Genomic DNA, 23,202 nt, shown 5'->3' on the forward strand with positions numbered 1-23,202 from the left:
GCCAGTCCAAGGGTCGAAGGTCCAGTGCGAGGTCCAAAGCCAGTCCGAATCAAAGTCCAAAGCGAGATCCAAGTCCAATCCGAAGTCAGAGTCCAAGAGGGGTCCAAATCCAATCCGAAGTCCAAACCCAAAAGAATCAAGCAGCAGGGAAGGCAAAGCAGGAGCAGGACGAAGAACCAGGAACCAAAAGCGCAGATCCAAACTAACCTCGATACCAAGGCAAGGTCTGAGGGACAGACCTTGCCGTTAAATACAGGATCCAGGGGAAGTGCTGCAAAAGGGAGCCACGACACTTCCTGTCGTGGCCCCTTTAATAATAGTCTTCAGCCGCGCGCGCGGCCCTAGGCAGTCCGGGAAGGGGGCGGAGCCACGGAGGGAGTCAGGAGCCTGCGGCCGGCCGCCTGTCGGCCCTGGCCGCGTGGGGAACATCGTCTGAGGCTCCCTGCACCCGCAGGAGTCCCCCTGGAGGTCCGACGCTGAGGGTGAGTGCCGGGTCCCGGCCGCGGACCGCCGCGACCGGCCGCCATGACAGTCGGCCCCGGTCGCGCGCTGCCGCGGCGGGCGGCCATAACAGGTGGGGTAGGCAGCAAGCCCCTGTCCAGCCATCCGGATGTTGTCCGCTTCCTAAAAGGGGTAAAGCATCTTTGCTCTCCAGTTCGTAAATTGTGTCCGGACTGGAATCTTAACCTGGTTTTACAGGTGCTTTGTGCTCCGCCGTTTTAACCGTTGGGACATGCTTCCCTAAATGACCTTACTTTGTTTTTGTGGTGGCCATTTGCTCTGCTATAGACGTATTTCAGAACTGCAGGCTCTCTCCTGTTGGGATCCTTTCCTACGCATTTCTGCTGGTAAGGTGTCTTTGCGTACGGTGCCTTCCTTTTTGCCTAAAGTGGTATCTGCCTTCCACGTCAATCAATCTGTGGAGTTGCCCGGTTTTCCGGCTTGGTCTTGAGATTCGTCATCGTGTAGACCTTCACCTGTTGGATATTCGCTGGGTCCTGATCCGTTATTTGAAAGTCACTAACTCCTTTCGGAAGTCTGACCACTTTTTTGTATTGTTTGAGGGACCGAAGAAGGGAGAGAAGGGCATCCAAGGCCTCGTTGGCTCGCTGGTTGAAGGAGACCATTTGTTCGGCCTACATTGGCAAGGGTCGGCCCATTCCAGCTGGTTTAAAAGCACATTCTATGAGAGTGCAGGTGCTTCCTGGGCGGAGTGTCAATTGGTATCTCCTGAAGAAATATGTAGGGCCGCAGTCTGGTCCTCTATGCATACCTGTACAAGACATTACCGCTTGGATATACGGGCACCGGAGGACGTGGTTTTTGGGGAAAGTGTTCTGGGAGTGGGTCTTTGGGTTCCCGCCCGGTGTAGTGTGGCTTTGGTACATCCCACTGGTATCTGGACTGATCAGGGGAAGTCCAGGAAAGGAAAATTGGGTCTTACCTACTAATTTTCATTCCTGTAATACCACAGATCAGTCCAGAGGCCCACCCTGGTAGAACTGCCAAAAGACTGACTTGCCTGGTAGTTAGTCGCTGTATATAAGAAGTCTATAAGGGATATTCTCCTTTCATTTTGAATGTTATGGGCTAAGGTCCAGAACTGGGTTTCCAGGTTCGGGGGAATCCAACCCTTGAGGTTTTTCTTGTTCGCCCTCATTGGGTTTAAAAGTTTTTCTGTTGTATCTTGGCTTGGGAATTAATCAATACCGAGGAGCTGCATGTGGCACACTTGGTATATAGCAGTGCCTCAAAGTTTTGTTCTCTGCCTCCATCTGCTGGTGGGAGTGCATAACCCACTGGTCTGGAGTGATCTGTGGGTATTACAGGAACGAAAATTAGCAGGTAAGACCCAATTTTCCTTTATGGCTGTGTATGTGTGGGGAGCAGTGTTTTGTGCTTGTGTTTATATGGCTGTGTGTATGAGGAACAGTGTATTGTGCGCATGTGTTTATATGGCTGCGTGTGGGGAGCAGCGTATTGCCTGTGTGTTTTAGGCATGTGCATTTGTTGCTCCATTCGTTTCATTCATTTCGGTAGTATGTGCGTAACTGACGAATGGATCGTGGGTGCACAGAAACATATGGTGTGCGCATATCTCTTTAATGAGTAGATACGTGCACACCATTCATTTTTGTGTGCCCACTATCCATTTGTCAGATATACATGCACTGCTGAAACAAATGGAGCAATGAATGCACCTCTCCTGTTTATATGGTTATTTGGTCTGAACTTTATATAAACTTTTTCCTTCAGTACTGCTGTCCTGAGCTGGTTGATTTTATGAAGAAGGGAAAATCCCCAGAACCCGACCTGCTGATTCCACCTCTGAAACCTCCGTCTCCAGAGAAGACAGCAGCTGTGTCTGCACCGCCGTCCACGCCAGTATCTGTGACTCCGTCTGCTAAAGTGCTGGAACAGGCTGAGAACCCCAGCGATTACTCTCAGAGCAAACTCATTATGCTGGTGGACGATTTCTATTACGGTCGGGACAACGGCAGAGCGGCTCAGTTACACAACTTCCCCAAGGTGCAGACGTCGTTCCGCTGCCCACACTGTACAAAGAGGCTGAAAAACAACATCAGGTGAGGATCTGAGCTGGGCTTCCTATCTCACCCCCAACCATAGCTGAACATCCACTAATGGCGTGCACGCTCTCTCTTCCTGCCCACAGGTTTATGAATCACATGAAGCATCACGTGGAGCTGGACCAGCAGAATGGCGAAGTGGACGGGCATACCATCTGCCAGCACTGCTACCGGCAGTTCACCACTCCCTTCCAGCTGCAGTGTCACCTCGAGAGCGTGCACAGCTCCTATGAATCCACTAGTAAGTTTTCTCACTTTCCTTGCTTGCACCACGGACTCGTCTGTTACCGCATTACCTAGAGACTGCAGCCTGCACCAGAAGCACGTTGCTGTCTCCATTTGTAGTGTCTGCTTTTATGAAAAGAGACAGTAAAAGCTGATGTGTCACTCTGTCATAGCACAGCGAGCTGGCCCCGTGGCTCCTGAAATCCTCTTTCCCTGTACGTACCCGGATCAGTCCAGACCGTGGGTTATATCCCCCTTCCAGCAGATGGAGTCAGAGAAAACTTCGAAGAGTGCTCCCATATAAGTTAGTGCACCCTCTGTCATTCTTCAGTATTCTTCTGACTCCAGCAGATGAGAGTGGCTGAACTCTAGTTCCCCGCTAAGACTTCTGAAAAGCTAAATTTAGTGCTCTTTTCTCTATTTCTTAGCGTCCTTCCTATCTTAAGATGGATCAAGGTTAACAGAGGATAGTAAAAAAAAAAAAGACAGGGAAAGCTCAGACTCTTGTCTAGGGCCCAGCAATCTAACTTGAAGAAAGCTGTTTTTCAGTCTCCATTGCTGTATTTGCTTTGTGGGGGTAAGTTTTTGTACCTTTCTTACTTGCAGGTTAGATTTGTAAGCCCCGGGATGCAAGTTGGTGGTCCCCTTTTTCTTCCGAGCCAACCCGCTGCCCTGAGAAGTCGTTTCGCCTCGGGGCAGCCTCCACAGAGACGCGACATTCCTCTGTGTGGTGTAAATAGCAATTCAGCCAGGTTGGGGAGGGGTTTTTCTCTGCTCCTCACAGCCACTCACCAGCGATTCGGCGGCAGCTCAGCTCACAGTCCCATGCTGCGGTCCTCGAGGTGCTGAGTGTGCGGAGAGCCCGGCTCTCCCGCGAGGGGATCTGTGTGAGATGCCTCCCTGGTGGGGAAGGTTCTTCGTGGCTGGCAGGACGAGCAGGTTCGCGTACAATGGTGCGCCTTGATGCGCGGGAACGGTGGCCATCTTTGATTCTGAGACGACTGCTCCAGAGCAGCCAGGGGACGATTCGGACTCCTGTTCTTCAGTGCTGCTGCCGATCCTGACCCCTGTCAACCCCCTGGACCCTTGTCCACCCGCAGGAGACCCCCCCTTGGGGCCTTCTTCTGGACCACCTCCATTTTCGGTGGATTTTGTGCTTTTAATGCACAATGCCTCTCTGGCCAGAATAGGACAGCAGCAAGATCCAACAGGGCTGCCGCCTCCTAAGGTGAGCAGGATGGCTGATCCCCTGGGGCCTCCGGGATGCCCTCACGGAGTGGGGGCCTCAGGACCTGGGGTTCACCAAGGTGCCTCCAGGGTCTGCATGGTCCATCTTCCTCCAGGGGGCTTGGCTTCTCTTCCTCAAGGCCCTCTCCCGGACCCAGACCTGGATGAACCCTCTCTGGTTCAGGTGGAAGGGGATGATCCCCGGGTACTGCGTCTCTTCCAGAGGGATGAGATGGATCCGCTCATCCCATATGTCATGCAGGAATTGGATATTGAGGATCCACAAGACCCTCCAGGGCCTTCTCCACCAGTTGAGCAGGGGGACCCTGTGCTCTCAGGTCTACATCCACCGTCGAGGTCTTTTCCTTCCCATCCTACGCTACTGCAGTTGAGTCCCGGGAATGGGATTCCCCTGAAGCCTCCCTCAAGGTGGGTAGAGCTATGGATAAGCTATACTCCCTCCCAGACGATTTTCTGGAGCTCCTCAAGGTTCCCAAAGTGGACGCGGCGGTATCTGCAGTGTCGAAACGAACTACCATTCCAGTGTCGGGAGGTGCTGCCCTATGGGATATGCAGGATAGAAAGCTCGAGGTGTATCTCAAGAGAGTATTCGAGGAGTCTGCTCTGGGCGTCAGAGCGGCGATCTGTAGTTCCCTCATGCGATGGGCAGGACTCCGATGGATCCAACAGCTCCTCAGTACACAAGAGCTGTCTCCTGCCGAGCACCCTGGAGGCCATGATAGTATATGGGGCAGATGCGCTATATGACCTGCTCCGAGTTCTGGCCAGGTCTATGGTTTCAGCAGTCTGAGCCAGACGCCTCCTATGGCTCCGCAACTGGTCGGCGGATCCCTCCTCCAAGACCCAGTTGGGCTCCCTACCCTTCAAAGGGAAATTAATCTTTGGAGATGATCTGGACCAGATTATCAAGTCACTCGGCGAGAATAAGGGCGAGAATAAGGGATCAGCGACATTATTTAATATTTACCTGTTACCATTATGCCATCTACTCGCAGGTCTTGGAATTATACACTACATATATGCAGACGACATACAACTAATTTTACCCATCGATGACACAATTGAGAAAACACTAAACCTGGCCAATATTTATCTGGATATAATCAAGCAACTATTAAATCAAATGGAGCTAGTGATAAATATTGAAAAAACTGAATTCTTGCACCTGGAACGAAAAAATATAACTCTAATCCAAACACCAATAATACTTAAAAACAATCAAACAGTAGAATTGGCTGAAAAAGTACGTAACCTTGGCGTAATAATAGACCCAGAATTGAACCTTAAACAACACATATCACTCAAAGTAAAAGAAGGATATGCCAAATTTAATGGTTCTAAGAAAGTTAAAACCATTATTATCACTGACTAATTTTCGAAGTCTTACAAGCAATAATTTTTGCAAGCACCAATTACTGTAATGCTTTATTATTATGACTAACATATATGACCATATACCATATCATATATTACAAAATTCTGCTGCAAGAATACTTACAGGCAAAAAGAAAAGAGACCAAATTACTGAAACACTAGCTGAATTACATCGGTTTCTCATAGAGCAAAGTGTACAATATAAAGCACTATGCACAATACATAAATTAATTCATGATGAAACATAACACGTACCACAAAGAAATCTGAGATCAGCAAACAAAGCGCTACTGACTGTACCCTCTGTTAAGACAGCACGACTTATACAAGTCAGGGAGCAAGCCTTGTCTTTAGTGGGACCCAACTTATGGAATTCAATGCCTCTTGAAATAAGGTTGCAGAAAAATTTCAAACTATTTAAAGGAAATGTAAAAACATGGCTGTTTAAGCGTTTTACAAAGAGAACGGAGAAATTAAATAAAGGCAAGCATCATGAAAGAAACACTCAGCAATCAGAAACACTTTGTGCTTAAAGGTCGTTTTTACCCAATATCTCACTGATAACATTAGATAAAATTTGAATTGCAAGAGAGACCTACATGTAAGTTAAACTCTGACACATGTATCAAAGGACAAGACAAACAAACTCATCATATAATTGTATACTAGAATACACATTGTTACCGAACCATTTTTGGCACTTCTATAACTTTTTATTCGACTCAGATACTTAATGTTACTATATGTGTCATCTTGTAAACCGTTGTGATGGTAAATAACTTAACGACGGTATATAAAAGATTTTAAATAAATAAATAAGGTCCACAAGCTTCCGGAGGATCGCCCACGGGCTGCTAGGACCTTCGGTTCCACTAGAAGCCATTTCCGGAGCCAAAGACGTTTCCGTCAACCAAGAACAGCTGCCTCTCGTCCGCCCTCTTTGCGTTCCCAGTCTTGGTCTCATTCCTTTCATGGCTGAAGACCGGCCTGGGATAATCTTCCCCAGGGGGCAGCTCCCAAATCTTCACAATGAGGCCGTGCCGGCCCACTCCTAGGTCCCTAGGATATGGGGCTGTCTCTCCCTCTTTCACGAGGAGTGGGTCAAGATTACCTCGGATCAGTGGGTCCTGGATATTCTAAAGCACGGTTACGCTTTAGATTTTGTTCGTCCTCTAAGAGACAGGTTCCTCTTCTCTCCCTGTGGACCACCACAGAAACAACTCATAGTACGCCAGACACTCGACAGGCTCCTGGCCCTCTGAGCAATTCGCCCGGATCCTCCGACGGAAGTGGGAGCCGGCCATTACTCTGTCTACTTTGTAGTCCCCAAGAAGGAGGGCGCCTTCCGTCCAATCCTGGATCTCAAGATGGTCAACAAAGCCCACACTTCAGGATGGAGACCTTACACTCAGTGATAGTGTCGGTACACAGCGGAGAATTTCTGGCCTCCTTGGATCTGACGGATGCTTATCTCCACATTCCCATCCTCAAGACGCATCAGCGCTTTCTTCGCTTAAAGATTCTGGGACAGCATTTTCAATTCCAAGCCCTGCCCTTTGGTCTGGCGACAGCTCCCCCGTACCTTCACCAAAGTAATGATAGTAGTGGCGGCAGCCCTTAGGAGGGAGGGAATCCTGGTCCACCCCTATTTGGACGATTGGCTCATCCAGGCGAAGACCCTGGTCCAGTGTCAACGAGCGATAGACAGAGTGTTGCATCTCCTTCAGTCCCTCGGATGGGTGGTCAATTTCTCTAAGAGCAGCCTTACTCCATCTCAGTCCCTGGACTTCAATACAGCTGTGGGCAAGGTACTGCTGCGTCCGGATTGGGCCCGGGCTCTCATCTCCCAGATACAAAGAAACAAAGAAAGTTTGAGAGCTCAGTGAGAATGAGATCCGCGCCCCCCCCCCCCCGACGTCACCACGCTCAGCGTTCGAGCCGGTAAATGGCGCCAGTCCACCAGGCGTCACGCGACAAAGGGGTTCTCCCCTTTGTGCACCCCTTCGTGCAAACCTTTGTGTTTATTTTACATTTTTTATTTATGTTTCCTTTGTTAATTAACCTTTTTTCAAGTTTTTTAACTTTTTGTCTTGTTAACAATTGTTTTGTTATAAATGTTCATTGTATTAGACTAAGGAATCATATTTCCTGCTTATTCTGTTTCATTGTGAACCGGTATGATTTGCATTTGATGCAAGAATGTCGGTATGTAAAAGTTAAAAATAAATAATTAAATACAGCGATTCATTTTGCTCTCTCTTCCCACAGCCTGGGATTATCTTCAGGTTCTGGGCACTATGGCGTCCACTATCGATCTGGTACCTTGGGCTTTTGCGCATATGCGTCCTCTGCAAAGAGCCTTGCTCTCCTGCTGAAAACCGGTTTCTCGGGAATTTCAGGCCATCCTCCTGCTGCCAGAGAGGACCAAGGACAGTCATTTGTTAAAGGGAGTAACCTTGGCAGTCCCTCAGTGGGTGATTGTCACCACAGAGGCCAGTCACTCCGGTTGGAGAGCGGTCTGTCAGACTCAATCGGCACAGAGGACGTGGACGGAGTTACAAGCATCCTGGCCGATCAATCGCTTGGAGAGCAGAGCAGTACACCTGGTGTTGAAGCGTTTTCTCCCCCTAGTCCAGGGTCGGGCGGTTCGGATTTTGTCAGACAATGCAACAACAGTAACGTACATCATTCGTCAAGGGGGGACAAAGAGTCATCCCGTTTCTCGGGAGACGGACAAGTTGCTGGCCTGAGCAGAAGTCCACCTTTCCCGCCTAGCAGCCTCTCACATCGCAGGAGTGGACAACTTTCAAGCTGACTTCTTGAGTCGTCAACACATAGATCCTGGAGAGTGGGAACTCGCCAAGGAAGCAATGGCAGTTCTATTCAGTTGGTGGGGGTCTCCCCACCTGGACCTGATGGCCATTCCACAGAACGCCAAAGCTCCGCGATTCTTCAGCTGCAGAAGAGAGCGAGGGAGTGGATGCCTTAGTCCTTCCCTGGCCGCAGCACATTCTCCTCTACATGTTTCCACCATGGCCCCTGGTGGGAAAGGTAATCCGAAGAGAGTCACCACGGTCCAGTAATTCTGGTGGTGCCAGGATGGCCATGTCGGCCGTGGTTTGCAGACTTGGTCAACCTCGCAGTGGACGGCCTCTTCACCTGGGACATCTACCACATTTACTGCGCCAGGGTCTGGTATTTTTCGACCAGGCAGATCGCTTCTGTCTTGCGGCCTACATTTTGAGAGGCGCAGGCTGAGAAAACGAGGATACCCGGAGGCCGTGATCCCGACCCTTCTCAAGGCTAGGATGACCTCTATGTCCATTGCCTATGTCCAAGTTTGGAAGGTCTTCGAGACCTGGTGTGGCTCCGGACCCGTCTCGCTGCGGAGCGCCTCAGTGGCTCAGATACTGTCGTTCCTGCAACAGGGCCTGGAAAAAGGATTGGCCTACAATTCCCTGAGGGTGCAGGTGGCTGCCCTCTGTTCCCTGATCCAGCACCGGGAGGGAACCCTCCTTTCCTCTCACCCGGACATCGTCCGATTTCTCAAGGGAGTGAAACACGTGAAGCCTCCAGTACACGCTCCGTGTCCACATGGAGACTCAACTTAGTTCTTTGAATTCTAGGCAGCCCACCTTTCGAACCGCTACCAGCCGCTACCCTCAAGGATCTTACGCTCAAGACAGTCTTCCTGGTGGCTATTTGCTCTGCCCACAGGATTTTGGAGCTTTAGGCGCTATTGTGCAGGGAGCCCTATCTCCGTTTCATGGATTCAGGAGTTTCCTTGCGCACGGTGCCCTCTTTCCCGCCCAAGGTTGTTTCCGCTTTCCATAGGAATCAGATGGTGGAACTCCCTTCTTATTTATTCAACTGTCGATTCCCGTGAGCTACGCAAGCTTGATATTAAGCGCATCCTCATTCGCTATCTGGAGGCCACAAATGATTTTCGCTTGTCGGATCATCTTTTTGTACTTTGAAGGGGGCCAAGGCTTCGAAACCCACCATTGCTCGCTGGCTGAAAGAGGCCATCGCCTCAGCATATATTGGTGCCGGTCGACAGCCTCCGGTGGGCATCAAGGCCCATTCCCTCTGTGCTCACGTGGCATCCTGGGCGGAGAGTCAATCCGTTTCGCCTCAGGAGATATGCCGAGCAGCCATCTGGAAGTCTTTACATACTTTTGCAACCGGTTTTTCGGCTCCTTTGGCAATTGGGTCATTCGAGCAGGGCTATCCGGGGCCCACCCTAAGTAGGGAAGCTTTGGTACATCCCACTGTCTGGACTGATCCGGGTACGTACAGGGAAAAGAAAATTATTCCTTACCTGTTAATTTTTGTTCCTGTAGTACCACGGATCAGTCCAGACGCCCACCCTAAGGATTTATGGGATTGGGATTGTCTCTCTGCTCAAATTGTTTTCAGTATACCACGTGTTTAGTGGCTGTTTCATGGTTCATTTTGCAACTTTAGTTGCCTCTTAAAGTTTAGTACACACTGTACAGTTGTTCAAGTTGAAAGGGTTTTATACCTTGATCCGTCCATCCATCTTGTCTCTTCAGGCTTTGATATTCTTAATACTGAATGGTGACAGAGGGTGCACTAGCTTATATGGGAGCACCCTTCGAAGTTTCTCTGACGCCATCTGCTGGAAGGGGGACATAACCCACTGTCTGGACTGATCTGTGGTACTACAGGAACAAAAATTAGCAGGTAAGGAATAATTTTCTTATGGTTCAGCATTTGTCTGATGTCGTGAACACTTTCCTGATTTGAAGCTTGTCTGTAGTTGATCCCCGTGTGATGGGCAAGATAACTGTTAGCTCCTTGGGTGGCAGGGAAGACTTTTTAAGAGCATGTAAATGTTATTTTAGAAGCTAGGTGGTCAACGTGAGGGTCCTCAGCTGGTGACATGTAATGCTCCTTTTTCTCTTTACAGCAAAATGCAAGATCTGTGAGTGGGCATTTGACAGTGAGCCTCTCTTTCTACAGCACATGAAAGACACACACAAACCTGGGGAGATGCCATACGTGTGTCAGGTACAGTGAGTGGCAGCCACGCTATCGCGTGGAGAGGAATATTGTGCTACAGAGCATGCAGGTTAGCCATAAGATCACAAAGTTTGCAAGTTATGATGGTACCAGCGAAGAACACCCAAAAGGAGGGTATAGTGTGGGCCGCCTCATGGAAGGGAAGAGCTAGCACACCTCATATTTCCTCTGATTTCTGTTTTCTCCCTTCTGTTATTGGCTTGATCTTGGGTGTGCAAGTAGCTCTGAGAACACCGTGATTTGCCATCACCCAGATTGTTGGAGCTTGAGTTGTCTCTCCCTGGGAAAGCAAGGCCACCCACACTGAATAATGCCCCTTGTAAATTGTGTCTATCAAAGAAATTGGCTTTTCCTGTTCATACCCAGATAAATCCGGACAAGTGGATTTTGCAGCCCTACTAGCAGATGGAGGCAGAGAACAAAACCTTTGAGGCACTCCTACATAACCAATAGTGCCACCTGCAGTCTCTCAGTATTTCTCTGTCTCCAGCAGATGGTAGAGGTGCAAACCTGCAGTCTGACCAAAAAAAAAAAGGTAGAGAAAACTTTAGAAGTTTGGCTGAGGCTTCCTGAGGTGTAAAGCTCCTTTGTAGATCATCCCTCAGGTGGAGCAGGGCGACCAGGAGTTTGGGAACCCCTGCCTGGTGTTCGTCCTTGGCTTGCCAGAGGTCCTGATAGCCAGGGGACTGGCTCCCTCATGACCTCCGAGGACTCCTCCTGAGAGTTCACCATCCTGTCAGCAAAGTACCTTGTTTTTTGGTGCTGTTAAGTTTTGTTGAAAAAATAAATCAATAAAACCTCCCTTGCAGCGGTTCAAGGAGCAGTCTGGGCATGGTGGTGAGTGCACCAGGGATAGCGGGAGCTCTCTGCACTTGCAGGAGGGGAAACTTGGGGTGGTTGCCCTTCTTCCTGGGGGTTTGAGGGAGGCCTCTGTCGGGCCGTTGTTTGCATCGGGGTGGTAGTTTGTCAGCTGCGACTACGGCTTAAGTTTTTCTCATGCACCGCCAAGCTGTGTTTTTGACTGCGGCTGAGGTCTCGCGCCTTCTTCCGTGTGACGCCTAGGCCGAATTTACAGCGCGGTCTGACATTTCAGCCACGTGTGTGGCCTGCTGCTTTTTCGAGTGGACCGCGTAGCTTATGGCGCCAAAGCCACATGTACCAGTCTCTGCAATCAATGGTCCACGCAGCTCAGCAGTTGGTCCCTGTGCACTGGCTGCCTGGTGGGAGATGAAGGTACCTCGACAGGGCAAAGTTTGTACCTGAGGCAGTGTGGACCCGGATGTGAATAAGGATGATCCTGATCTGGACGAGCTTCTGGTGTCAGAAGGAGATGACCCTAGGGTGGTCTGCTTGTTTAAGAAGAAAATATTGTGGCCCCTTATTCCTCAGGTGTTGCAGGAACTGGGGGTTAAAGTGACTCAGGAGGAGTCGGATAATGAGGGCGTGAATCCAGTCTTGGATGGGCTGTGGGGCCCTCCTAGTGCCTTTCCCTTGCCTAAGAAGATTCAGAAGTTGGTGAACCAGAAGTGGAACTTTCCAGAAGCAGGTCTAAAAGTTGACAGGGCCATGGCTAAGCTTTACCCCTTGATGGAGGAAACCTTGGAGCTCCTGCAGGTGCCTAAGGTAGATGCTGCAGTTTCAGCGGTTACCAAGAAGATGAGCAGTCCCGATGGTGGGGGCTGCCACTCTGAAGTATGTTCAGGACGTTAGTTGGAGATTCAATTGAAGCAGCTGTTCGAAGTTTCCGCTTTCAGTCTCCAGGCCATGATTTGTGGCAGTATGATGCAGAGGGCCTATTTGTGTTGGGTGCGGAAGGCACAGGAGCAAGCCTCTTCAGGGGATGTCAGTACTCTGCAGTCGGTGTGCTTAGAGGCTGGAACTGCTTATGTAGCGGATGCGCTTTATGACTTAGTGCACACTTTGACCAGGAGCATGGTCTTGGCAATAGCAGCTCGCAGGTTTTTGTGGTTGTGAAATTGGTCGGCTGACGAGGTCCAAGGCCCAGTTGTGTAATCTTCCCCTTAAAGGAAACTCCTTTTTGGGGAAGATTTGGATTAGCTGATGAAGACTTTGGGGGAGTCCAAAGGGAACAGGTTGCCTAAGGATAAGGAAACTAGCAGGAAGAATTTTCCATCTCCGTCCAATTTTTGAGAGTAGCGTATCTTCCGATCAGGCAAGTCCTCCTCTGGTGAGGGGGTGAAGTGGTCGGTAGGACGGCAGCAGTCGTTTCGAGGCTTCTGCAGGGCTTCCAGGGATGTTGCTGGCCAAGGGGGCCAGTGGTGGAAAGTGTTCATAATGAAGCCAGCATCGCCTATTCCTCTGTAGAGCAGTAGGGGGCAGATTGTCCAGCTTTTACGAGGAGTGGGCCAAGATTACCTTGGACCATTGTGTTTTAGAGGTGGTGAGAGACAGTATGCTCTAGAATTTTCATGCACTGTCATGGAAGCCTTTTTGGAGTCCCACGTTGCCTCTCGAAGCAAGTGAGAGTCAGTATGGGAGATTCTGCAGAGGTTGTTAAGTTTAAACCCGATAGTTCCCATCCCACGGGAAGAGCAGGGGCGGGAAAGGTACTCCATTTATTTTGTAGTTCCCAAGCAGGAAGGAACGTTTTTTCCCATTCTCAACTTGGAAAAATTGAACAGGGTCCTGAGGGTTCCGCTTTTTCGAATGGAGTCGTTGTGAACTTTGAGAGTTCTTGGCGTTGTTGGACCTCCATATTCCCATTCGAAAAGACCATTAAAGGTTCCTTCGGTTCATGGTGTTGAGGTAGCTTTTCGAGCTCTTCCCTTCGGATTGGCCATGGCACCATGAACCTTCATGAAGGTGGTGGCAGCAGCTCTTTGACGAGAAGGGGTTTTGATACATCTCTATCCGGACGATTGGCTCATTCATGCGAAGACAGAGGAGGAGTGCGTACGGTCTCTCCAGGGAGTTATGGACACCTTGTGGTCGCTGGGTTGGGTAATAAATGTGGTGAAGAGCACCTGGTGCCTACCCAGTCATTGGCGTATCTGGGGGCGATTTCGATACCCAGAAGGGCAGAGTGTTTCTGACCTTGGACAAGTTGACGAAGTTACAGGTGCAGGTGACGTGTCTGCTTTGGCTGTTGGTGCTAACAATCTGTGATTATTTGCAGGTCATGGGTTCCATGGCTTCCAGATTGGATTTGTTTCGTGGGCCTCTGTGCACACGAGACCATTACAGCACGTGCTGTTGTCTAGGTGGAATCCCTTGTCAAAGGAGTATCATCTACCTTTGCTGTTTCTACGAGAAACCAGGTCCAGTATCGTGGTGGATGACATGTCACAACCTGGAAAATGGAATGGATCTGTAGACTCCAGACTGGGTGGTGGTGACCACGGATACCAGTCTCAAGGATTGGGGAACGGTGTGCCTGGGGCTTTGGTCAGCAGAGAAGTCCTGGTCCATCAATCACCTGGAAAAAAGGGCGGTCCAACGGGCGCTGGAGGCCTTCCTTCCCTGGGTCAGAGGCAGGATGGTTTGGATCTTCTCGTACAATGTGACGACCGTGGCATACATCAACTGACAAGGAGGGACGAAGAGTTATTCAGTGGCTCTGGAAGCTCAGCAGTTGTTTGGTTGGACAGAGCTCCATCTTGAGGGAATTGCAGTTTCTCAAGTCACAAGTGCGGACAATGTGCAGGCAGATTTCCTCAGCAGTTGGATCCTGGAGAATGGGAGCTCTTCCCAGATGCTTGAGATCACATCTGTGCCAGATGGGGTGTTCCCCAGTTGGATCTTATGGCGACACGGGCCAACGCAAAGACAGCGAGGTTTTTCAGTTGCAAAAGAGAGGTAGACTCAGTGGGGCTGGATGCTCTGGTGTGCTCTTGGCCGACAGGGATACTTCTGTACGTGGTTTCCCCATGGCCACTCGTTGGGTGAGTTCTATAGTGCATAGAGTCGCATTTGGAGTCAGTGGTGCTAGTGGCGCCCGTGGTTCGCGGATCTGGTGCATCTGCAGTAGAGGGACCCCCTCAGGTTGGCCCATCTGCCACACTTGCTTTGGCAGGGTCCCATATTTTTGGATCAGGAGGATCCCTTCTGTCTCGTGGCTTGGCTTTTGAGAGGCGGTGGTTGTGTCTGAAAGGCTATTCAGAACAGGTTATTTCTACTCTTCTCCAGGCTCGAGACCCTCTACGTCTCTGGCATATGTCAGGGTATGGAGGCTCTTTGACTCGTGGTGCCTACATCAGAGATTGGATCTTCTATCTGTAGAAGTTCCTTGGACCTTAGCCTTTTTGCAGGAGGGATTGTCTAAAGGTTTGGTCTATAGCTCCCTCCGTGTTCAGTTATCTGTTTTGGGTTCCTTTAGGGGCAAGTTGCAGCGGAGGTCCTTGGCTGCTCATCCTGATGTGGTTTGATTCCTGAAGGAAGTCAAACATTGGTGGCATGTTGTGTCCGGATTGGAACCTAAATTTAGTTTTGTGAGTGCTCTCTGGTGCGCTTTTTGAGCTTGGGGATGTTGAAGGACCTGACATTGAAGACTGTTTCTGGAGGCCATATGTTCTGCTGGGTGGATTTCAGAATTGCAGTCACTGTCGTGAAGAGACTCTTTTCTGTGTATTTCTAATGACGAGGTCACTTTACAAATGGTCCCCTCTTTCTTGCCAAAGGTGGTGTCCACTTTTCATGTGAATCAGACGGTGGAGCTGCTGGCCTTTCCGGAGTGGTCTAAGGATTCCCCGCAGGAAAGAGAGTTGCATCTTTTAGATGTGCGATGGACTCTGTTGCAGTATTTGTAGGTCACTAATTCTTTTTGGCAGTCAGATCACCTTTTTGTGTTCGGTGGCTCGAAGAAAGGAGACAAGGCCTCAAAGGCCACGATTTCTCATTGGCTGAAGGAGGCCATTTGCTTTGCTTATATTTGTAAGGGTCGCCTGATCTAGTGGGTCTGAAAGCGCATTCTACTAGGGTGCAGGTGACCTCTTGGGCAGAGTGTCAGTTACCATCACCTCAAGGGATTTGTAGAGTGGCGGTATGGTCCTCTCTTCGTACTTTCACCAGGCATTACCATTTGGACATGGAGACGCAGGAGGATGCGTTGTTTGAGAGTGTGCTTCGTGCGGGTCTTTTGGGTTCCCACCCATTTAGGGGTGATTGGGTACATCCCACTTGTCTTGACTGATCTGGGTATGAACAGGAAAGGAAAACTGGTTCTTACCTGCTAATTTTCGTTCATGTCATACCACAGATCAGTCCAGAGACCCTCCCTGTTGCTGCCGAAAGACTGAATTTCCTGACAGTCGATATAATTTTTTTTCAAAGAACTTTACAGTTTGTCCATATGTTGGCTTCAGACTTTTTTGTTTTCTGGATCTGTGAGCTTGAGTACAGGTCAATACTGAAGGTATGCAGGTGACACTCTGTTCAGTAGCAGTGCCTCAAAGTTTTTATTCTCTGCCTCCATCTGCTGGTAGGGATGCAGAATCCACTTGTCTGGACAGATCTGTAGTATTTCAGGAACAAAAACTATCAGGTCCTTTTTCAGGCCTGCCATCGAGATGGTTGCCTGTCTGGTGCTCAGTGCAGTAACTGTGAGGTGCTCTTAGGTCCTGCTTGGGGGTGCAGTGCTATAAATAAATAGTTTTCATGTTGAGACTCATGTGGCTTCAGAAGAATAAAAGGGTAAGAGATGTGGGGAGGCCGGCCAAGCAGCAGCCCGCTCTAATGTGTGCCACTGCTCTACTCTCACCCTGCAGGTGTGTCAATACCGGTCCTCCCGCTACTCGGAGGTGGACAGCCATTTCCGATTCACCCACGAGAACACCCGGCATCTCCTCTGCCCATACTGTCTGAAGGTCTTTAAGAATGGGAATGCTTTCCAGCAGCATTTCATGCGGCATCAGGTGAGGGAGAGTTTTCTGGTCCCCCGTTGAGCAGAATTTGGGACTTTCAGGCATCACTTGTTATGTAAATCAGATTCTAGGGCCATCTTTTCAAAAGCTATATATACATGCCTTATGTGCTAGGAGGGCTGGATCGGGGCAGGGAGAGGAGAGTAGTCCTCTCTGTGTGTTTATTTAATTTTTTTGTAATTTCTAATTTCCCCTCTGCATTAAAGGGACTCACACCTGCTCTCTCTCTCTCTCCTCCCTCCCCTGCTGATATTGTCTCTTTTGGCCCAGAAGAAGAACATTTATCACTGTAATAAGTGCCGTCTGCAGTTCCTCTTTGCAAAGGATAAGATTGAACACAAACTCCAACATCATAAAACTTTCCGGAAGCCCAAACAGTTGGAGGGACTGAAGCCAGGGACAAAGGTAAGAGGATTTTGCCTGCCTGCCTGCCTGCTTGCCTAGGGTAGGACTCCCAGCCAGTGCACAGGATGAACTGGCTCTAGCCTTCTGTGTTTGTGGAATCCAAGATGACACAGTCGCAAATAGAAGCCTAGGGGGGCTCTGGTAAAGGAGTTTCCTTCTACGGGAACCTTATGCAGGCGTCCTGCACTGTGTGAATGGCGGCCCACTGAAGATCCGTCTTGTTTTTGCTTAGGTGACAATTCGGGCTTCACGGGGACAGGCACGGACAGTGCCCCTGACAACAGCCGAGACCCCGCCAGTACCAGTGCAGGAAGAGGCTCCAGCACCAGCCTCGTCTGACTCCCAGCCCATCTTCCTCTACCCCTCCATCCAACGAAACAACCAGAAGAGAGCCGTCAAGAAAATGTCAGAACTACTTGCTAAGTTTCAGTCTAAAAGGTTATTAAAGAAATTGCAGTTAACCTTGTGTGTGGCACTGTCTTACTGCAGTGAAAGGTTTATACCGTGCCAGGTGTAGAGTAACCCTTGCTCTGCCACCAAGAGCCCCTCTTATCTCCTGGGGCCTCTGTCTGCTTTTTATGAAGCACCTCTGCCAAAAGTGTTCCTTTTACAGTGCCATGATGCTGAAAAATCCACCCAGCTCATATTATCTCCATTTATATATAAATAAGACATTCCTGCAGTGCCTTAATCCGCTTACACTAGAGGGAGGGGGGTCTAGTTATATGTGACTTGGGAAAGGAGCCTCACCCCACCCAATCGCCCTGTAGCTTTCATTCAGAAAAGCTTGCTGTGCGCATATTACTAGCACCACGGCACGCAGAGATTTGCCAGGAAACACGGATGTGGTGGTGTGAAGAAGTGCACGTCACACGTCAGCTTTGGCTGATGTCAGCGGGGGAACTTCTGGCCAAAATGAGCCAGGAGGGAAGCCATCTTTCAAAGGCTTCAGGAGTCCAACTTTGGCAGTTAGGAACCTTTCATCATTGACTGGGGCTGAGTTCCTGATGTCACCAGGCCCCTAAGTTGATGTGTTCTGGTGCCCGGTTTAGGAGCTCGGCTTTTTGTTTTGGAATATTGGCCTCAGAGTTTAAAAGAAAAGTTGAATATGTAGAGTGCATGGTGTAGGCTTTATGGAACCTGCAGGGAAAGGAAGATTCATTTGTGTGCCACTTTCTGCCTTGCAGGAGCAGCATGGGCAGGCAGACCTGTCTGGAGTGCAGCTTTGAAATCCCGGACTTTCAGAACCACTTCCCGACATACGTGCACTGCTCCTTGTGCCGATATAGCACTTGCTGCTCCAGAGCTTACGCCAACCATATGATCAAGTGCGTATGCCGGCAGCCCTCCCTAAACGCTCTAGCTGTGTCCCATCTCTTGAAGGACCGAAAACTTAACGACTTCCTTTTCTGTTTTCCAGTAATCATGTACCTCGCAAGAGCCCGAAATACCTGGCATTGTTTAAAAGTGCAAGCGCGAGGTAAGACTGCACAGAGAAAAGCCGCTCCTGCTGGACAGAATCAGGAGTCTCCTATCGGCCTGTCCTGGGCGTTATTGAAACTGTATGCATAGATGCATAAGGAAGCAGGATAGGCTGTGCAGTTATGATCCTTTCACTGGCCTGGAATGGGGAGTTGGAATTGCTTGCAGTGGGCACTGGGCCACTGCACAGTTGGGGGGGCAAAGCCCATTCCTGCCAGCAGGGGCTGCTGTCTGCCAGAGAACACTGTGGATCCTGAGAAGCAAAGGATGGTAACAGGAGACTGAGGGATCACTCGTTCAGAAAAAGCTGAGGCTCACAGGTCCAAAACTCCACCTTTCCCTCCTCCTCCTGAGATGGATAAAATGAGCACGGATTGTAAACAGCTAGAAACTGCTTCATAATGAGATCTTATCGAAATGCAAAATTATTAAGGATTTCTGTTTGCTAGCTTGTGGGTTAAAATGCCCCTTCCCATTGTTGAATGGTTAGACACGATGTGCCTAGTAACACATCTGCTCCCTCTCTGCAGCGGAGTGACCTTGGCGTGTTCTTCCTGCCTCTTCGTAACCAGGATAGGAGATGCAATGGCCAAACACTTGGTTTTCAACCCCTCCCACAAATTCAGCACAGTCATGTTCCCAGGTAAGCGCTCTGCCTTTATCTGAAAGAATTTGGGGTCTCCCAGCCAGCACAGGTTTCCCTACTGCAGTATTTAAGCCTTTGGGCATGTTACCATCGCAGGCTCCTGAACTGAAGTATTATAATGCATTACTAGGCATTAGGTGGGCAGCCAGGGACAGGGCATTGGTGTAGGCTTAGAAGGGATGCGAAGGACACTGCCCTTAGCACAGACAGGATGAGAAATAGACTTATCCTACGGGTGAGTGTCATTTTCTCTCCTCTTCTGTGCTGAAATCACCTTAAGGCCAGTAGGAAGCTAACTGGCCACCCCCAGGAGAGAAGTATACCAGGTAACATGGCCAGAGCTCTCTTGCCTAGCCTCAAGGCATGTACTCAGGAGCATTGCATTCAGTGGGAGATGGTTTGCTGTGCTGGTGATAGTAATTTCTGTTTGCTTGTTTCCAGGTCCTTCCAAGGTTTCCTATTCGAGGTAAGTTTATTTCAACAGATTTCTAATTAGACTCTGTCCTGTGTCAGAGTCTCTCCTCATTTTGTAAGGGGTTGGGGCCTGTATGTTAGGAACTCGTAGCCTCTGGACAAGAGGGAGCCATGTTACCCTTTCCTTCACAGTCCCAGCTGCTTTGCCGTGTCTGGGTTAGGGGTGCAAGATCCTTTTCTTTTGAGGAACCCAGCTGCCATGTTAGTGTGGGGGAAGAATGAGGAGTGCAGGTTACCACTGTAGTATGAGGCTGTGGGGGCAGAATATTCTTTAGGAGCTGCCATCCTATGTTTAGGTGGGAGGGATGGTGGTGCATAGGAAGTTCCTCTGTCTAGGGGCCCTGTTAAGGTATTGGGTGTGAGGGGGTGGAAGTAGGATACCTGTGCAGGAAACTGAATTTAATGGCAGTGATTTTGAAGACCTGCAACAAATCATGGTGAACCTGGATGCTGTAATAGCGCACACTGACAAACTAAAGAGTAGCAAATCACCTGGACCCAGATGGCTTACATCCCAGAGTTCTGAAAGAACTCAATGAAATTTCAGATCTTAATAGTAATCTGTAAACTATCATTAAAATCATCCATTGTGCCTGAAGATTGAAGCGTGGCCAATGTGTCACTGCTTTTTAAAAGGGATGTGGGAAACTATAGATCGGAGAGCCTGAATTTAGTGCCAGGAAAAATCATAGAAAATATTTTAAAGAAAAAAAAATCACAGAAAGGCATACCTTAGTGGGACACAGCCAGCATATATTTACACAAGGAAAGTTTTGCCTCACACTTTATTAATCTCTTCAAAAAATGTAGCAAACAAGTGGATAAAGGTGAGCCAGTGGATATAGTGTTTTCCTAGCATGTAGCCACATGGACTCAGGACCAATGGGTTAGGCTCCCCTGCCAGCAGATGGAGACGGAGTCAAGTTTCAAAGCTGACGTCACCCTAGATACACCCCTGCAGTGACCTCAGCCATTCAGTATCTCCTAGCAGATGTGGATTGTGCCTTCCCTATTGGGAACACAGTAGGCTTACCTTCAAATTGGAGAAAGCTCGAGCCCCGCTCTCCTGCAGTGATACATAATGGGTCCCTCCCCCAGTTGAGAATTCCTGAGGCCATTTCCGAGATCCCTCAGAGGTGGGCTTTCGTTCGGTAGCCGGACAGTCAACCTCTTATCTCCTCATTCCAAGGGTGAGGTGTCAAAGGATTCGGACCGAACTTTAACCCAAACTTGCTCCTCTTGGACTAACAACTCCGACAGGACAGAGACCATCTCAGCCGGTCCTTCTCAAAAGCCAGGCCGCAAGACAGAAGCAATTGGCCTGGCCGAAAGATGCAGCAAGCGTGGAAGGTGACCCAGACGAAGAGGTCCGTCCACTGCAAGGTTGATCAAGTCTGCAAACCACAGCTGACGGGGCCATTCAGGCGCCACCAGCATTACCAGACCCTGGTGGGACTCTATTCTCCGGAGCACCTTGCCTACCAGAGGCCAAGGGGGAAATACGTAGAGGAGAATGTGACGGGGCCAGGGGAGGACTAAGGCATCTACTCCCTCTGTGCCACACTCTCTTCTGCGACTGAAGAGCTGCCTTGGCATTCCAGGAGGTTGCAATTAGAGACAGACAGGGGGTCCCCCAGCTGAGGAACAGGAGATTCACTGCCTCCTCTGAGTTCCCACTCTCCGGGATCTAGATTTTGATGACTGAGAAAGTCGGCTTGAACGCTGTCTACGCCTGCGATGTGGGAAGCCGCTAGGTGGGAGAGATGAGTCTCTGCCTGCGCCATCAACCTGTCTCCCGAGAGACACACCAGCTCCTCGTGCCCCCTTGGCGATTGATGTAGGCCACAGTGGTCGCATTGTCAGAGTATTCGGACTGCACGATGATGGACGAGGGGTAGGAAGCGTTTCAATGCCAGACACACTGCTCTGGTCGCCAAGCAATTTATCGGCCAAGTTGCTTGGGACGGCGTCCACTTCCCTTGCGCAGAACTCATCTGACACACGGCTCCCCAGCCAGAGATACTGGCATCCGTCGTGACGATTACCCATTTCAGGATGTCCAAAGGAAACTCTGGAGCAGATGAGTCAGATTGAACCACCACGAGAGACTGTCCTTGGCTCCCTGCGGGAGAGAAGGATGGCGTGGAAGTCCCGAGACACCGGCTTCCAGCGGGAGAGCAAGGCGTGCTGTAAGGGACGCATATGTGCAAACGCCCAGGGGACCAGATCGATGGTGGAAGCTATGGATCCCAGGGCCTGGAGGTAATCCCACGCCGTTGGAAGCGAGAGACCGATGAATCTCTGTATCTGAGCTGAGTGTATGAGCCCTGTCCGGGGGCAGAGTCACCTTGCCCAGCGCTGTGTCGAAATGCGCCCCCAGGAAGTCCAGAGACTGAGATGGAGAAAGGCTGCTCTTGGCGAAATTGACCACCCAACCGAGGGAGTGAAGAAGCGTCAACAACTTGTCGACTTCCCGGTGGCATTGGGCTGAGGACTTTTGCCCGAATGAGCCAGTCGTCCAGTATGGATGCACCAAGACTCCCTCCCTCCGGAGAGCGGCAGTTACTACTATCTCCTTCGTGAAGGTTCGAGGAGCGGTCGCAAGATCAAAGGGTAGAGCCTGGAACTGGAAATGCTGTCCAGAATCTTGAATCGCAGAAAACGCTGGTGCGCTTGGAGGATGGGAATGTGTAGATAAGCTTCCATCAGATTCAGGGAGGCCAAAAAGTCTCCAGCGGGTACTGCCGCTATCACGGAGCGCAAGGTTTCCATCCGAAATTGGGGAATCTTGAGGGCCCTGTTGACCATCTTGAGATCCAAGATCGGGCGGAAGGAACTTTCCTTCTTGGGGACTACGAAGTATACCGAATAATGTCCCCGGCCGACTTCCGGGGGGGACCGGACCGGACGAATCGCTCCGAGAGCCAGAAGCCTGTCGAGTGTCTGCCAGACTATGAGTTGTTTGGACTGGGCCACATGGATAGAAGAGGAACCTGTCTCTTAGCGACCGAGCAAATTCTAACGCGTAGCCGTGTCTTAGAATATCCAGGACCCACTGATCTGACGTGATGTTGACCCACTCCTCGTAGAAAAGGGAGAGACGTCCCCCTATCCTGGGGATCGGGGAGTGGGCCGGCATAGCTTCATTGTGAAGACTTGGAGGACGTCCCCTGGGCCGGACCAGAGCGGGGCTGTCTTCGAGCATGAAAGGACTGAGTCCAGGATTGAGATCGAGAGAGGATGGCTGACTAGGAGCTGCAGTCCTTGCCTGGCGGAAACAACGTTGATTCCTGAATCAGCTTTTAGTGGAATTAAAAGACTTAGAAGAACGAGGGCGATCCTCTGGCAGTTTGTGTACCTTATTCTCTCCGAGGGACTTGATAATCTGGTCCAGATCCTCCCCAAATAGTAGCTTGCCCTTGAAGGGTAGGGATCCCAGCTGTGACTTGGAAGAAGAATCGCCGACCAGTTGCAAAGCCAGAGAAGGTGTTTAGCCAAGACTGCAGCAACCATAGATCTGGCCAATACTCTCAGAATGTCATATAGGGAGTCTGCTCCATATGCTATGATGGCCTCTAGGTGGTCTGCCTGAAGTGCTTCCTCAGGAGGCAACTCCTGGGAGCTGAGCAGCTGTTGAAGCCAGCGGAGGCCTGCAGCTGAGTGAAGGAACTACAAATGTCCGTGCGGACACCTCAAAAATTCTCTTAACAAACTTCCAGCTTTCGTTCTTTAAGATCTCGCAAGGCTGCATCACCCGTTACTGGAACGGTAGTTCTTTTAGTCACCGCTGAGACAGCAGAATCTACTTTGGGAACCTTAAGCTCCAGGAAATCAT

The 23,202-nt window shown here is 50.0% G+C and overlaps 1 protein-coding gene across 4 annotated transcripts in view; it reads left to right on the plus strand.

Annotated features, from left to right (window-relative positions):
* POGZ (pogo transposable element derived with ZNF domain) overlaps window positions 1-23,202 on the plus strand; it is a 62,193-nt gene that overhangs the window by 32,059 nt on the left and 6,932 nt on the right. For 2 of the 4 annotated variants that reach the window (XM_029580277.1, XM_029580278.1), the window contains exons 9-18: window positions 2,257-2,585; window positions 2,675-2,829; window positions 10,369-10,469; window positions 16,205-16,351; window positions 16,631-16,765; window positions 16,998-17,203; window positions 17,953-18,093; window positions 18,186-18,245; window positions 18,778-18,890; window positions 19,335-19,359. In XM_029580277.1, the coding sequence (XP_029436137.1) occupies window positions 2,257-2,585; window positions 2,675-2,829; window positions 10,369-10,469; window positions 16,205-16,351; window positions 16,631-16,765; window positions 16,998-17,203; window positions 17,953-18,093; window positions 18,186-18,245; window positions 18,778-18,890; window positions 19,335-19,359 (1,412 nt within the window). The remainder of the gene's footprint in view (window positions 1-2,256; window positions 2,586-2,674; window positions 2,830-10,368; window positions 10,470-16,204; window positions 16,352-16,630; window positions 16,766-16,997; window positions 17,204-17,952; window positions 18,094-18,185; window positions 18,246-18,777; window positions 18,891-19,334; window positions 19,360-23,202) is intronic. The other 2 variants (XM_029580280.1, XM_029580279.1) reach the window with 2 other exon arrangements.

This window comes from Rhinatrema bivittatum, chromosome 16 (assembly GCF_901001135.1).
Source record: "Rhinatrema bivittatum chromosome 16, aRhiBiv1.1, whole genome shotgun sequence".
NCBI lineage: Eukaryota > Metazoa > Chordata > Amphibia > Gymnophiona > Rhinatrematidae > Rhinatrema > Rhinatrema bivittatum.